The sequence below is a fragment of the Molothrus aeneus genome, unplaced genomic scaffold (assembly GCF_037042795.1).
Source record: "Molothrus aeneus isolate 106 unplaced genomic scaffold, BPBGC_Maene_1.0 scaffold_53, whole genome shotgun sequence".
NCBI lineage: Eukaryota > Metazoa > Chordata > Aves > Passeriformes > Icteridae > Molothrus > Molothrus aeneus.
In genome coordinates, this window is record NW_027099206.1 from 565024 (window position 1) to 578970 (window position 13947).

The following is a 13947-nucleotide window of genomic DNA, read 5'->3' on the forward strand; positions in this document are numbered from 1 at the left end:
GTGGCCAGAGAGCGGTACTGCAGCCCCCCGAGCCAGCGCCCTGCCCCTCGCCGCTGGCACGGGGCAAGGACGCGGCTGCCGAGCGAGGCAAGGGCGAGGGGCAGGAGCGAGCGGCGGGTGGGGCGGGCTCGGTAAATGGCCGGGAGGGGTGAAAGACGTTCAGGAGTGCAAAAGGGACACGATGGCTGAGAAGAATGGCCGGGCGGGGGGTGGCCCGGCGGGGCCGCTTTCGGCGGGTGGCGGAGGCGCGGTCGCAGCGCTCCGCGGGCCGGGGGCGGGCGAGCGCTGTCGGAACGGGGCTGCACCCCCCGAGCCCGCGCACGCCCCTCTCCAGGTGCTGGAAGCGACGGCGGGCCGGAAAATCCCGGCGTGGCGGCGGCGCTGCCCGCCCTTTGTGCCACCAGCTTTGCAAGGTAAGACCGCCCGCCCCGTCCCGCCCTGTGCCGCCGCCTCCCGGTGTCTGTAAACTTCCCTCTGGCTTCCCACTTCTCCGTGCTGGAGAGTGGGAGAAAGGTCCCTGCTGCTTGCCGTGTCCTCGGTGGGCAGAGAGCTCTGACCTTGGCCGGATGGGCTGCTGAGGATTGGATCCATGGGGATGGGCTTTGATGCATTTAGTGACCTTTACAGATTTCTTTCCCCGCTTTTTTCAGTTCACAGAATTGTGGAATAATTCAGGTTGCAAGGGGCTCTAAAGATCACCTCATTCCAAGGCTGCTGCCGCCGTGGGCAGGGACGTGCTTCCATAGAGCATGCCCTGTGCCAGCCAGGTGCCAGAGGAGGAAGGAAGCCCTTCCCACCTGGAGCAGAGGCTGCTGCAGCTTGGCGTAGCCTTGTGTCACCGAGCGTGTGAGACAGAAAGGCCCTTCCTTTCTGGAGGGGTAACAACACTCAAAGCTCTTTCTCGGGACAAGCAGAGCAATGGAAGGCCAAAGTAGCCTTCAGTTCTTCCAGCAGATTTGGGAACAACTTGAAGGAGGAGCAGAGCTGGCCTGGTGCCTGCCAGCTGTAGTTCCTTTTCAGGCATGACGTGCAAGTTGCCCCTAGAAGTCCAAAGGCAGCTGTTTTTGTAGCAGAAGGAAGTCAGGAGGAGGCAAAGCCACCAGCTAAGTCTGGATAAAAAACTTGGCTAACCTCTTTTCCCCCCCTCCTCCAAACAGGCAATTGTGAAGCACTCAGCAGAGATCTGCCCGGGAGGAAAAGCAGAGCCAATCTCTGAGAAGGGACGTGCGAGCTCTGGCGAGGACGGCTGCTCCCCCTGGCCTTGGTGTGGGACCTCCTGAGCTGCCATTCCTGGTGGTGGGAGTGTTTCTCCTCTCATCCAGCCAAGCCAGAGACCGCCTAGGGAAGGAGCAGGTAAGGTTGAAGTACCAAGATCTCCCAGGTAAGAAGTGACACGGCAAAAGGAAATGGCCTCGACTTGCAGCAGGGAAGGCTTAGATTGGATTGGAGGGACAATTTCTTCACTGAAAGGGTGGTCAGGCATAGGAGCAGGCTGCCCAGAGAAGTCCCCGTGCCTGGAGACATGTCAAGGATGTCAAGATGTGGTGTTTAGGGACCTGATTTGGGGGGGCAGCTTGGCAGTGCTGGGGCAGCAGCTGGGCTCGATGTCCTTAGAAGGCTTTTCCAACCGCAAGGATCCTATGGTTCTGGAAAGCCTTGACCCCTCTGGCTCTAGCACAGCACCTGGTTGCTGACAAAATGAGGCTGGTCATAGAGCCTGGAGGTCCCTGTGCCACAGGGAGAGGACAAGCCAGTGTCACCTGCAGGGAGGGTCTCGTCCCCAGAGAGCAGCCAGTGACTCCGTCCCTGCCCGGGGCTCTGGGTGCACCCTCGGGGGGTGGGGGACGCACCTGCCCTCCTTGCTGCTCTCGTCCTTATCCCATATGGATTTAGCAGCAATCTTCTGTCTTTTCTTTAAAACTGTCCTTGGGAGAGTTCAAAGAGAGGGTCATTAGTTATTTTAAAGCCTACATCTTTTACCTATTGGCACTGAAGAGAAAAGACACAAACCTGCTTTGCACCCTTCTGCCTGGAAGTCATTGTGACACAGGGAAGGGAGGAAGGGGCTGGCCGGGGTCAGCCTCTGCTGAGCCTCAGCTCTGGCTGCTCCTGCTCACAGGGTAAACCCAAAAGCTGTCGTGATCAAAAAACGCAGGCGCCCTTCTGACCTGAGTCACAGGGGCCCTTTCTTCTGAATGACTCAAGATGGGAAATCATTCTTGGAGCTTCAGAAGGAAAAAAACCCCAAAACCGTAGGTACATTTGTAAGAGTGTGTATGTACATACATTTCCTTGCAGGCAGCAGGGTGAGAAAGGGTGTTTATTTGAGGGCCCCCCACACAAGGCTTTTCAGAAGCATAGCAGAGGCATTCCCATGTCTTCCTCACACAAGGTCATCCAGTGCACTCACAGGAATGCCATTTAACTTTGCTTTTCTCTAACCCAGGTGTCACTAATAATAATGCCCACAGCCTTGGAATCAGGATGAAGGTGGAGCCTGAAGGAGCCAGGCACACTCAGGAGAGGGCAAGTAGCTGACTTGCTGGGATTTGGCCCACATAACTCTGAACTCATACGTTGGTTTTGGTTTTCTTTATTGTAGCTGACCGAGAGGCTAACAGGCGATCATGGGGCCCTCCGAGGCAGACTCATTTCAGGTGCAACGTGGATTCACATCACCGATCATCCAAAAGATAAGTCTGGGTCACGGCCTGGAGATGGGAGAGCAGCGGGTTGGGAGTTCCTGGGACAGATTGAAAAATTAACAGAGGGAAAAGCAATCTTCTCCAAGGGGCCTCTTAGGACAGCTCAAGGGAGAGACTCCACATTTGATGGCAGCGTGCAGGCGGGCAGGGCAGAGCAGTTCCAGTCCGCGTCATGTTGTCCGGTGTACCATGTTACCTACTGTGTCTTTGGGGTCCCTTTTGCCTTTTCCCCTCGAGGCCCTCACCACAAGCATAATGTGTCGTGTTTAACGTCCCCCCGTTTGTCACGTTCTGTGTCACGGGTGTCTGCACATGTTTGTGCCGGAGCTGCTCTGCCCTGCCGCAGAGGCTGCTGCAATAGGACAAGGCTCAGGGACAGGCAGTTTGTGGGGTGTCGCCAGACTCTAGATGATATTCCTAGATAGACAGAAGATGTTTGGAGCTGTGAAGATATCTTGCAGCCCTTTGACGTTTGTCCTCGCTTTCTTTCAGATGCAGAAGGATAAAATCCAGGGCAAAATCCATCCACCCATCCTGAGTGAAGAGGTTTCCCCGAGCAGGTCAGTCACCGTTTGTCTCTGCAAGGGGAGTGTAAAGTGTGACTCTGTTACAGCTCTGTTCTTTTTCTTTTTAGGAAGTAAAGCTGGACATCAGCAGTCAAGGTGAGGTGGGCAAGGTGAGCATTGAGTAGCGTACAGAAGCAGTTGTTATTGCTCAAGTCTCACTTTCCGGTGCAGCTCTAAGCATCCCTTCCTGTTTCTGCGCTTTAGGCAATCCACTCGGAGTACGCCAAGCCCCAGTCACCAACCGGCCGACGCGCCGGGTTTGCCGCTCTCCCGAGCCCTGGGGAAGTATCACGGGACTCGGCGATGAAGCCTCTGCCTTTTCTGTTTAAAGGTGTCACCAGGGCAGCCTTCAGCAATGGCCGAGGAGTTGCGTTGAGTCAGGGAAGTAGGGAGGAGGAGCGAGGCTCCGCTCAGGTTTCAGCAGCGCCACATCACCTCGTCTCCTCTTAGCCCAGGCGTGCCCCACGACGATGGCGTCAGCCTCCGAGTGCGGCTGAAGCGTGCGGCCCCAGGAGCCGGGCATTCTTGGGAAAAGAGTGAGTGGCAGAATTGTTGGGTTTTGGCCAATGTTCTGCTGAGGTTATGCATTGATATTTCGTTTTCTTTATTGGAGCAGACAAAGAAACAACAGGAAGTTGTTTAACAAGAGTGCCAGCAGGACCTTCCCAGCTGTCGAGGCAGCCTTCCCTTGCACCTGACACAGACCGGCATCCCCAGATGCCTGAGAGATAAGTAGAGGGCTACGACCCACAGAGGGGATGAAACCAGGGCGCAGGGCAGGGACCCACCGGGAGGGGTTTCTGAGTCCGCTTTGGAGACGGGGGTGTCCACGAAGCGGCCCCTTAGGCCTGGGGGGGAAATAAAAGCAAAGTCTCACTTTTGATCACAGTGCTGAGGTGCGCAGGGCAGAGCAGTGCCGGTGTGTATCGTGTCCCTTGTCTTTTGTGTATTATGTGATATTTGGGTATCTCATGTCTTTTATCTTAGCCCTGTGAAGGGCCTGTCGGAAACCTTGGCGCCATTCTTAGAATCTGTGATCTCAGTGTTCCTCAGCCTGGTACCCAGGCCATTGAACTTTTGACTCGGGAGCTCCGACAGGCATCAGAATTGCATCTCTCTTTGGAAGCATCCAGTCAGGTGGCTTTTCTGGTCTTGTTCTGAGCTGCACGGACAGCCGTGCTCCTCAATGCTCCATTTCAACGGATTAGGCTTTGTAAGAATGCGAGGTTAGGGAGAGGATTCTGACCGTAGGATTCCTGGGTATCCATCTTTGCAGTTCTTGGAATAAATCCTTCAGCCAGCATCTTCCTCCAGGGTTCTCTGAGCCTCATCAGTTTGCCATCTGTCTCACCTCGGTCATCTCCTTTTGCATTCTCTCAGTCCTTGCAGCCACTTTCCTTGCCAGGAGCTTTCTGTTCCTGTTGTGTCCCCCCGTCTGTCACGTCCTGTCCCGTGTCACGGGTGTCAGCACACACATTTGTGTAGGAGCTGCTCTGCCCTGCCGCATAGCCTGGTGCAGTAGGAGAAGTCCCTGGGAGTTTGTAATGTGGGGTGTAGTTGGACTCTAGATGGGATTTGTAGATGGACACAAGATGTCTGGAGCTCCTAAGTTGTCTCTGTTTCTCTGCGAGCCTCTCAGTAGCCCTCGGCCGGTCCCAAGTCAGCAGACACCGGGGGGGCAGCCCCGACACGGCCGAGAGCGGGGAGACACCCTCTGTGCCCCGAGGGTGCTGAGGGCACCTGGGCTGGGAGGAGACACTCTCTGTGCCCCGAGGGTGCTGAGGGCACCTGGGCTGGGGGGAGACACTCTCTGTGTGTGCCCCGAGGGCATTGAGGGCACCTGGGCTGGCAGGGAGACACTCTCTGTGCCCCGAGGGTGCTGAGGGCACCTGGGCTGGGGGGAGACACTCTCTGTGCCCCGAGGGTACTGAGGGCACCTGGGCTGGGCCCCTGTGCAGCACAAGAGACACCAGAGACAGCAGTAGAAGAGAAAGGGCTGACTCTTAACAGGGGTTAATCCAAGGCTTTATTAGGATCCCAAAGGAGCTCCTGCACCTCAGGGGCCTCCTGCCGAGAGCCCCAGGGAGATGTGCCAAGGTCACCTTTAAAGGGAGGTGGAAACCGAAAGTAGATAACTTCTTACCAACCATTAAGTGACCCTAAGGGATGGATGCTGGGGGATCCAGACATACAGGACAGCGTATGGGGCAAGGCTTGGGGGGCTGACCCCTGGCCTCTGGCTCATCACTCGACGACTTGGACCGAAACTTCTGCATGGAGGGGATGGGAGGCTGAGTGATTGACAGAGAGGCAGGGTGGGCATTTGGGGATGATCTCATCCCGGGAAAGGGATAACACAGGTAGAAGGAGGGGGGTACAGTCTGGGATAAACCATTTGGGAAAAATATGGGGATACAAAACAAAACTACTTCAAAGTATTACAAAGTATAGAAATGCACTACAACAGCTATGAAATAGATTTTATGTTTACTCAAGCTTCTAAAGTCAGTCCACGTTAGGAAATGCGTAAGGCAGGAGTAAGAGTAGCCCACTTACTGAAATGCAGTGACTGAGAGAGCAATGACTCTGTCCAGGCTACTGATTTCCGAGTCCTCCATTAGAGCCTGCTTTCCTTTCGCAGTTCTGTCCTCCGTGGTGATGCTGCATTGTTGTGGCAAATAAAGCCTCTGGTATTGCAGAGCTGTGAGCAGCCACTTAGACCAAGAACAAAGCTTTAATCTTTTGATAGTCATCCTGCTGCATTTTGGGAATAGAGAACGGGTTTGTGCTATTTTTAGGTGCATGGAATTACAGTAACATAAATGTCTTCTTTTCAATTTAATGTGCTGTTAGCTAGTGGTTGGTTTGATAGTTCTGTGCTTGCTACAAATCTCTGTGTGTTAGGGGGTGAGCAGTAAGAACATGGAGTTTGGCACAAGCGTGAAGGAAATTAATGTGGGTTTTTTGACTTCATAAAGGAGAACAAGTGTATTGATCAATAAGCAGCAAGTCAAATCCGAAACAGAAGAGTGCTCTATGCTATGTAAGTGGCTCATATTGTTTATTCCAGGTGATGCAGTCGCAGACAAACAAATTGAATAGATATTGGCAATGTAATGTTGAAAATTTTGGGAGTATATCCAGTCAATTCCTAAAATATTGCTGCAGTTTAAATGTTGTGAGGGACATGATCAGCAGACTGTTTCTTTTTAATTCTTGTTTGTCTGAAAACCTGCAAGAATCAGGATTTTTCTGTGATATTCTCGGTTCATGCAGAGTTCATTGATTCAAAGGTACATGGCATGCAGAGTCCTGCAAGGCCTGAGAAACAGCTGCATCACACCTGGTGGATGTCCAAGAGTCTGCACAAACAGGGATGAACTTTAGGATGAACTTGTAATTGATGAGCTCTGTTGTTCTGTCAGCTCAAGAGAGCACGCACCCCCCTCCTTTCCAAGGATGAATATTTAATATGGCTCACAAAGTGTGCTTGCTTTTAATTTTCGGTGCCATTACCCATTCCAGCATGCTGCTTGTCCAGATCTGTTGGAGGTGAGCAGCTCCCAGAGTGAAAGGCTGATTTCTCAGATTCTCAAACTGCCTGGGGCTCAATGGCAGGACACCCCCAAATTCACTTGAGAATGTATCTCAGGTTGTCCAAATGCTTCCTGCACTCGGGCAGGTTTGGTGCTGTGACTGCTTCCCTGGGGAACCCGTTCCTCAGGAGAAGTTAAATGGCTTGCTAGGGTTTTCACAGTCAGCATTGAGCTTTAATGCAGATTTGATAATGCCCAGTACAGCATAATAGCCACAGGAGCATTATTCTGCATCAGAGCAAAGACATTCCTGGATTTGTGGAGAGATCCAGAATAAAGGGAATTTATTGTCCCAAAGGGAATTCTGAGCGATACCATAATGTAAATAGAACATAGGAATGCTAATAAAGAATGAAGTGAACAGTGCTTTCAGTTAATAATAATTGTGAACACAATATTTATACTCCACATATTGTATTTTCTCATGCAGTGGTCTTCAAACCAGAGAGATAATAGCTGTTGATCTAAGAGTTATTATACTTTAATTAGGAATGATTCTTCTCTAGAGCTCTTACTTGTCTTTGTTCTAAGAGCGAAAGTTGTTGAACTTTTTAGTCAAGACAGAAACCAGTTGTCAAAGTTTAGAAAGAAAAATGGAAAGAGAAAAATAATGCCTTTTTACTCTTAGTTCTCTTTTTTTCTCGCAATATTGGTAGAGAATATTCATGGAAAATACTTAGGCTTTTTATTTTTTTTCCTGGAAATATAAGACAGGTGCCTTGTTTTTTGTTACAGTAAAATAATATACTCTTATGTAGCTATGAAACTTCATTTTGTGGCTTGTTACTGGTAAACAGTGCCAGGATTCTGATGGCAGTCATGTAGGCTAAATAGTTATGTCTGAAATTTTTTTATTGCTAAATACTTCATGGTCCTTCTCCTTTTTGTTTGCCTCCTTTTAAACTGACTATTTGAGAGTTCTGAGTAGCCGTGTGAAGGCTACTCCCGTTTTACTGAAAGTGTGGTATTGGCATTCTCTGAACAAAGAGAGATTTAATTCTCTCTCCCAGGATTTTTCCTGGGGAAGGCAGTGAGAAACCTCAGAGAAGAAGAGAAAACAATTCTTATCTCTACTTGCTGCTCCTGTTTGGAACATGTGGAATGTGTCATGGAGATGGTTTACCAGAAGTGATTTGTGAGCTGGACACCAGCGAGGGTTGTTTGGATTGATTGGCCAATTGGGGCAAAGCTGTGTTGTGACTGTCTCCAGAGAGTCATGTGTTTTTCTTTAGTAGTATTTGGTATCTCTTTAGTGTAGTTTTAATATGGTATTAGTGTAATATAATACAGCTTAATAAAGCTTAATAAAGCATTTGTTCAGCCTTCTGGAATCATGGAGTCAGAGCACATCATTCCCCGGATGGGGATTGCTCATCTACAACAGAAAGCGCGGATTTTTACACCTTGTCAAGCTGACATCTCTTGCTGACGCCCGATTCTTGCCCTTCTACAGAGGAGCTCAAGGAGAAGCTGCAGCAGTATGTTGATGAGGTGAATGCCCACAAGCCAGGTTTCATCGAGGTTGTCCGGCACAGCAGGCAGGAGGGGCTGATCCGCTCCCGAGTCAGCGGCTGGAGAGCAGCCACAGCACCAGTCGTCACTCTCTTCGATGCCCATGTGGAATTCAACGTGGGTTGGTATGTGCCCCTTCCATTCTCTCACCCAGGGACCTTTTCCAAGCACTGGTGGTAAATTACTGACGTGCATTTAGAGGGTGAGTTAGAATTTTGAACTTTTTAATGAAAATTCAGACATAATCATGGACACAAGCAGGAAAAATGTGTTTGTGCTGTGTAATATGATCTAGATACATTTTTATGGTTTGAGTAATCTGCTGATCTAATTACAAGGTAGTTAAATCACATTAGAAAACTGCACATTAAAAATCTGCTCCAGTAATGTAGCCCTTTGCCCATGAGGGTGAATGTATCTTCATTAAAAAATATTATGTTTCTTTTACATTCTGCAATGTAAACAAAGAAGCGCTATTTTGGTTATTTTGGCCACTCTGCAAAAGTAAACATAACTAAAATAATGTATTTTAACATGTTCAGTCTGGATTTAATATCTCCCTTGCTCCTTAAGTAAAAGTGAGGTAAAAAGGCAAGAGCTTCTGTCTCTAGGATAGATCTATTATTAACTCTGCTCCTGATGTCCTTGGTAGTGTTGAGAGCCTGAAGTTATCATTACTTGGTAGCAAGGATATAAATGCTCTATGATATGCAGATACTCATTTCTTCCATCCACCAGCTCAAATCAAGGTTAACAACAGAGCGTCCTAGAGAATATGTTGCCGTGTATTATTTTGGGGCAGAAAGGGCTCTGAATGGGTAACAGCTTTAGACTTTGCTCCTTCTGAAAAATACAGCATTAGCTGCTATATTGTTTATTTGGTGGTGGACTAAATACTCTTTAAGGGCTCCTTCCGAACCAAACTACTCCATGATTTCCATCAGTGCTATGCTTGCATTGGTATAATCTTAACAGTGTATTTCTTTTTTTTTTAGGGCTGAACCAGTGCTCACCAGGATAAAAGAAAACAGAAAAAGAGTAATTTCTCCATCATTCGATAGCATTAAGTACGATAATTTTGAAATAGAGGAGTATCCCCTCTCAGCACAAGGCTTTGACTGGGAGCTGTGGTGCAGGTATCTGAACCCTCCTAAGTCCTGGTGGAAACTGGAGAACACAACTGCTCCAATAAGGTAATAAATAACTAAATTACAGTGTCTAAAAGCTCTCCTGGGTGTGACAGGGGGCAAGTGGGCTCAGCTGTGTGATAGGTTTTACTGACTGTAAACTTCAAATACTTAAATGTCCTTGATGCCTACACAGTCATCAAGAAAACTCCTGTTTTCAGTAGATGTTTTTAAAGGAAACTTTTGTTTTCAGTAGATCTTTTTAAACAGGTTTCCTGCCCAAGTGGAATGGTAGGCAGGGCTGCTCAGCAGCACTCCATTCTCCAAATGTCTTGCCTGCTAATTTAGTGCTTACAGGCCAGAAATGGAATTTTCTTTGCAGTTACATTGCATAAGCAGAGCTGGCCTGACAGCTGTATTCTCTATAGTGTTGTCACATAGGTGCACAGCTGTGCTGTGTGCCAGGAGTTAATGTCTGGTCACTGACACTGTGAGCAAAGGCTGTATTGGGTCCTTGCTTTGGGACAGTCTGGGTCTGTACTTTGTTCCCATGTCCAGAGTGTTGTCAGACTGGTACAGAACAATACCTTTGTCTCAGGGAGGGGAGTAGTACCCTCTGAACCCACTGAGCAGCTCTGCTGAGAGTACAGGCCTTGCTTGTAGACACACATTCATTCCAAGGAGGGCACTGGTACCTGTGCTCCAGCTCCCTGCAGAAAGAAAGTGTGAATGCTGTTCTTACCTCCTGAAAGCAGAACCTCAAACAGCACTGGCAGCTGTTTTTCATCCAGCAGCTATCTTTGCAGGCAGGCACTTTTCTCAGGTTCTGTCAGTTTAACACACTCTGAACTGCACTGACCTATGAACAGAACCTAGAATTGGAAAGCAGGAGATAAAAATTAACAGGTTTGCCAAAGACAAACGTAAAAAGGGGTTAATTTCCACAGCATTAGAAATAGTTATTGCTGTTAATGAACTCTGTTGACACGATAAAAATGTTCCTGTGAAGACAGGTTGAGAGAGTTTGGGTTGTCCAGCCTGGAGAAGAAAAGGCTCCAGGGAGATTTACAGCACCTTCCAGTACTTAAATGGTGATTCCAAGAAAACTGGTAAGGGACAAAAGTAGGTAGTGATAGGGCAAGAGGGAACAGCTCTAAAGTGACAGAAGGCAGGGTTATGTTAGATATTGAGATGAAATTCTCTCTGTGAGTGTGGTGAGGCACTGGAACAGGTTGCCAGGGAGGTTATGGATGTCCGTTCATGGAGGTGTTCAAAGCCAGGCTGAATGGGGCTCTGAGCAACCTCATCTGTTTGAAGATGTACCTGCTCATGGCTGGGGTTTGGAATGAGATGATCTTTAAAGTCCTTTCCAGCCCAAGCCATTCTATGATCCTGGGATTAATTATAGGGAGTAACCATTATGATTTTTAAAATTAAAAGTAGTGAAACACAAAGTAATGAGCGAATACACTTTTCCATTTTACCCCCAAACTCTGTTCCATATGAGGACTGGGCAGTGCGTGTACTTTATGAATTTCAGGTTTGTTCCCTAGCTCTTTCCCTGGCACATTTTTTAATTCAGTGCAATATGCTGCATGTGTGTGTTGGATAATTGAAACAAACACGCCAACAAACAAAGCCATGTGTCTTGATCGATGGTTTCTATCGTGCCTCCATTATTCTTTTAGAATTATAGCAAAGGGAAGCAGATGCACTGAGAAACACTTAAAAACAACAACAAAGGCAAAAGGACCTTATCATAAAAGAAGCATAAGTTTTGTATTGATGTTTTCTTCATGAATAAATACATCAAAGATGGTCTTTCATTGTTATAAAACGGGTACTATAGCACTTGGAGGCATTAATATATAGATTTCTGTAGAACTGTACAATTTGTGATTGACAGCCTATGATCTGTTTGAAAGCAGATGTGTCCACTAGCTGTAGCTTGAGTGTTCTCCATAAAAGCAGGGTGATTTCTCCTGTACTGCTAATTAATATCTTGTCATTACCAGAGTGCCAGCATAATAATCTGAAAACACATATTTATTTCTTGCAATTGTGGATTATAAGGTAGGAGAAAAATGAAAAGGCTAAATGACTCTGTATCCTTCTCTACTCATAAGGTGAAATTGTACCCTCTGTGGCTGAACTCTTACCTGACTAAAATTTGCTCTGTGTAGTAAAAACTGGTTGGTTCCCACCATGACATAAGTAGAGTTTACTGATCCAGTAAAGCGATGTGATTTGTTTAGGTTTGGCTCAGGATAATGGACTAATGTTATGCTGGTAAAGGCAGGCTTTGCTTGATTCTGTATTAAAAAAATTTATCTGGATGGTCCTATTCAAGAAATAATCTCTTTCTTTAGGTAAGCTTACAGACACAAGTTTTTAGCTCTAGCTGAACCTGGCTTCTGGCTAAACACACAGAACTGCACATCATTTGCAATTGTCACAGACAAGAGCCTTGAGGACTTAGCAAGGACAGAGACTACACTGGCTGGTGCCCCAGAAACAAAACTGGGGCACCTGGATCTCACACTACTAGCGCTGAAATCCTTACTGCTCTGGTGAATATTTATGTCCGATAATTTGTCTCTAATTTCTTTCAATGGTGCTCATTTCACTTTAGAATTAGGAATGTCAGAAGGCAAGGCTCAATAAAGCTCTTTGAGAAATACTTTCTTAAGAATCTGTTTTGCTGCATCATTTTACCTAGCAATGATAAATACAATCTGTGCCTGAAAAATAAAATTCTTCATAATTTATCTGCTAATTTTGGTTGCTGATGATTTATTCTTCCAGAAGTCCTGCACTGATTGGATGCTTCATAGTAGACAGAGAATACTTCCAAGAGATTGGATTGCTGGATGAAGGCATGGAAGTATATGGAGGAGAGAATGTGGAGCTTGGAATCAGGGTAAGTAAGGAAAACAATTAGCCCATACTGGTGGCTTACATTTAAAATATAGCTTACTTCTTATTGCAGAGGGGGAAAGCAGTCCAAACCATGGATGATGGCGTGAAAAGGAGATCCACAGCTCTGCAGACATGTACATTTATTTGAGGAGAGAGGAGGGAAAAAAGAGCAATAGCTCTCTTTACAGAACTTAATCTGGGACAAGAGTAGATGTGTAGAATTTAGGATTGTTCTTTCAACAGAGTTTTGCAGAGTTGATAGCTAAATTTCCCTGCTTACCTGTGGTCCCAGACTCAGTAAGAAAAGTTTCTCGCAGGTGTGATGAGAAAAACCTTTCTAGTTTATTTGGTTTATTTGAATTAGGAAAATCACTGTGGAGCAAAGTAGAATATAGGGGCATTTATGCTGCCTTCCAGACATAAGGGAATTAAGGTATTCATAATGTGAATATATTGTGAGTGCATATGTTTTCTTTTTCCATTGTACACTCTTCACCTGTTTACTATAATGCAGTATTGTGTGTGATTTGTGTACTTCTTTCTGTATCTCTTCACAGTTAAACACCTTTGTGTTCTCTTTGAGAATCTCTCAGGTTTTTGATAAGAGTGGAATTCCTAGGTAGATAATGGTAGTGAAAAATGGGGTGGTGTGTTATAAAACTAAATTCTGAGCCCTGCTAGGAAATGTAAGGGAGAGGTAACATTGTGTTTTGAGCCTTTTAGCTGCCAGAATATAAGCATACCGTTGTACAATAGCAAAAAAAGGGGAACTTACTGTAAGAATATATAATTATTTCCTGAGACAGCAAGATATAACAAAAAATACTCATTTTTTATTTTGGGTTACTTGAAATTCTTTTTCTTCTGCCTGTTAGAGATAAAGAGGTTTTTCAGCCAGAGTGAAGCACAGACCCTCTTTCAGCTTTCTCTCTCCCTGTTTCACTTTTTTAAGGAAAGGGAGAGAGAAATGCAAGACTGCTTCTTTTAATAACATTGTTCTTCTCACTGTAAGGGCCAGAGAGCTGCCTTCTGCTCCCAAAAACTTATTTTGCAGCTCAGTGTTGCAATGAGTTGAAAATTACCATCACTTTGATTTTTCTGTTCTTTTTCCAACTGACAAAACATTATTGTTTCCTCATGAGTGCAAGGAGTTGTCTCTTGGTTTGCATCATGAGATGTATCCTGTCTGGGCTGCAGCACTTAGCCTTGGAGGAGTTGATGTTGGTATGTTGGTAGACAAGGCCAGAGAGACACAATCTCTGCATAATTGAAATTTTGGAGTATGCTGGATCACTGAAATAAGGCCTGACACTGCTCTGATTTCCTTATGGCTTTTTCTCTGTCTCCAGGGAAGCAGTGCCTGACCTACATAAAATACTCTCATCTGTAACAGATTGTAGTGTGCAAGGTAACATAATACATGCTTCCTTATCTGAATTTATGCTGGCTTGGATCTGCCTGTATGAAAACAAATTACCGAGCTGTAATAAATTACAGATTGTTTAACAGTTTATTAATGCTC

General features: G+C 46.6%; 1 protein-coding gene across 1 annotated transcript in view; it reads left to right on the top strand.

Annotated features, from left to right (window-relative positions):
• Positions 1 to 2877: 2877 nt before the first annotated feature.
• The window catches only part of LOC136571037 (polypeptide N-acetylgalactosaminyltransferase 18-like), a 44959-nt gene continuing 33889 nt past the window's right edge, over positions 2878 to 13947 (top strand). Inside the window, exons 1-6 of the mRNA XM_066571439.1 lie at positions 2878 to 2889; positions 3198 to 3265; positions 3653 to 3807; positions 8321 to 8504; positions 9375 to 9572; positions 12312 to 12426. Coding sequence (XP_066427536.1) covers positions 2878 to 2889; positions 3198 to 3265; positions 3653 to 3807; positions 8321 to 8504; positions 9375 to 9572; positions 12312 to 12426 — 732 coding nt within the window. The remainder of the gene's footprint in view (positions 2890 to 3197; positions 3266 to 3652; positions 3808 to 8320; positions 8505 to 9374; positions 9573 to 12311; positions 12427 to 13947) is intronic.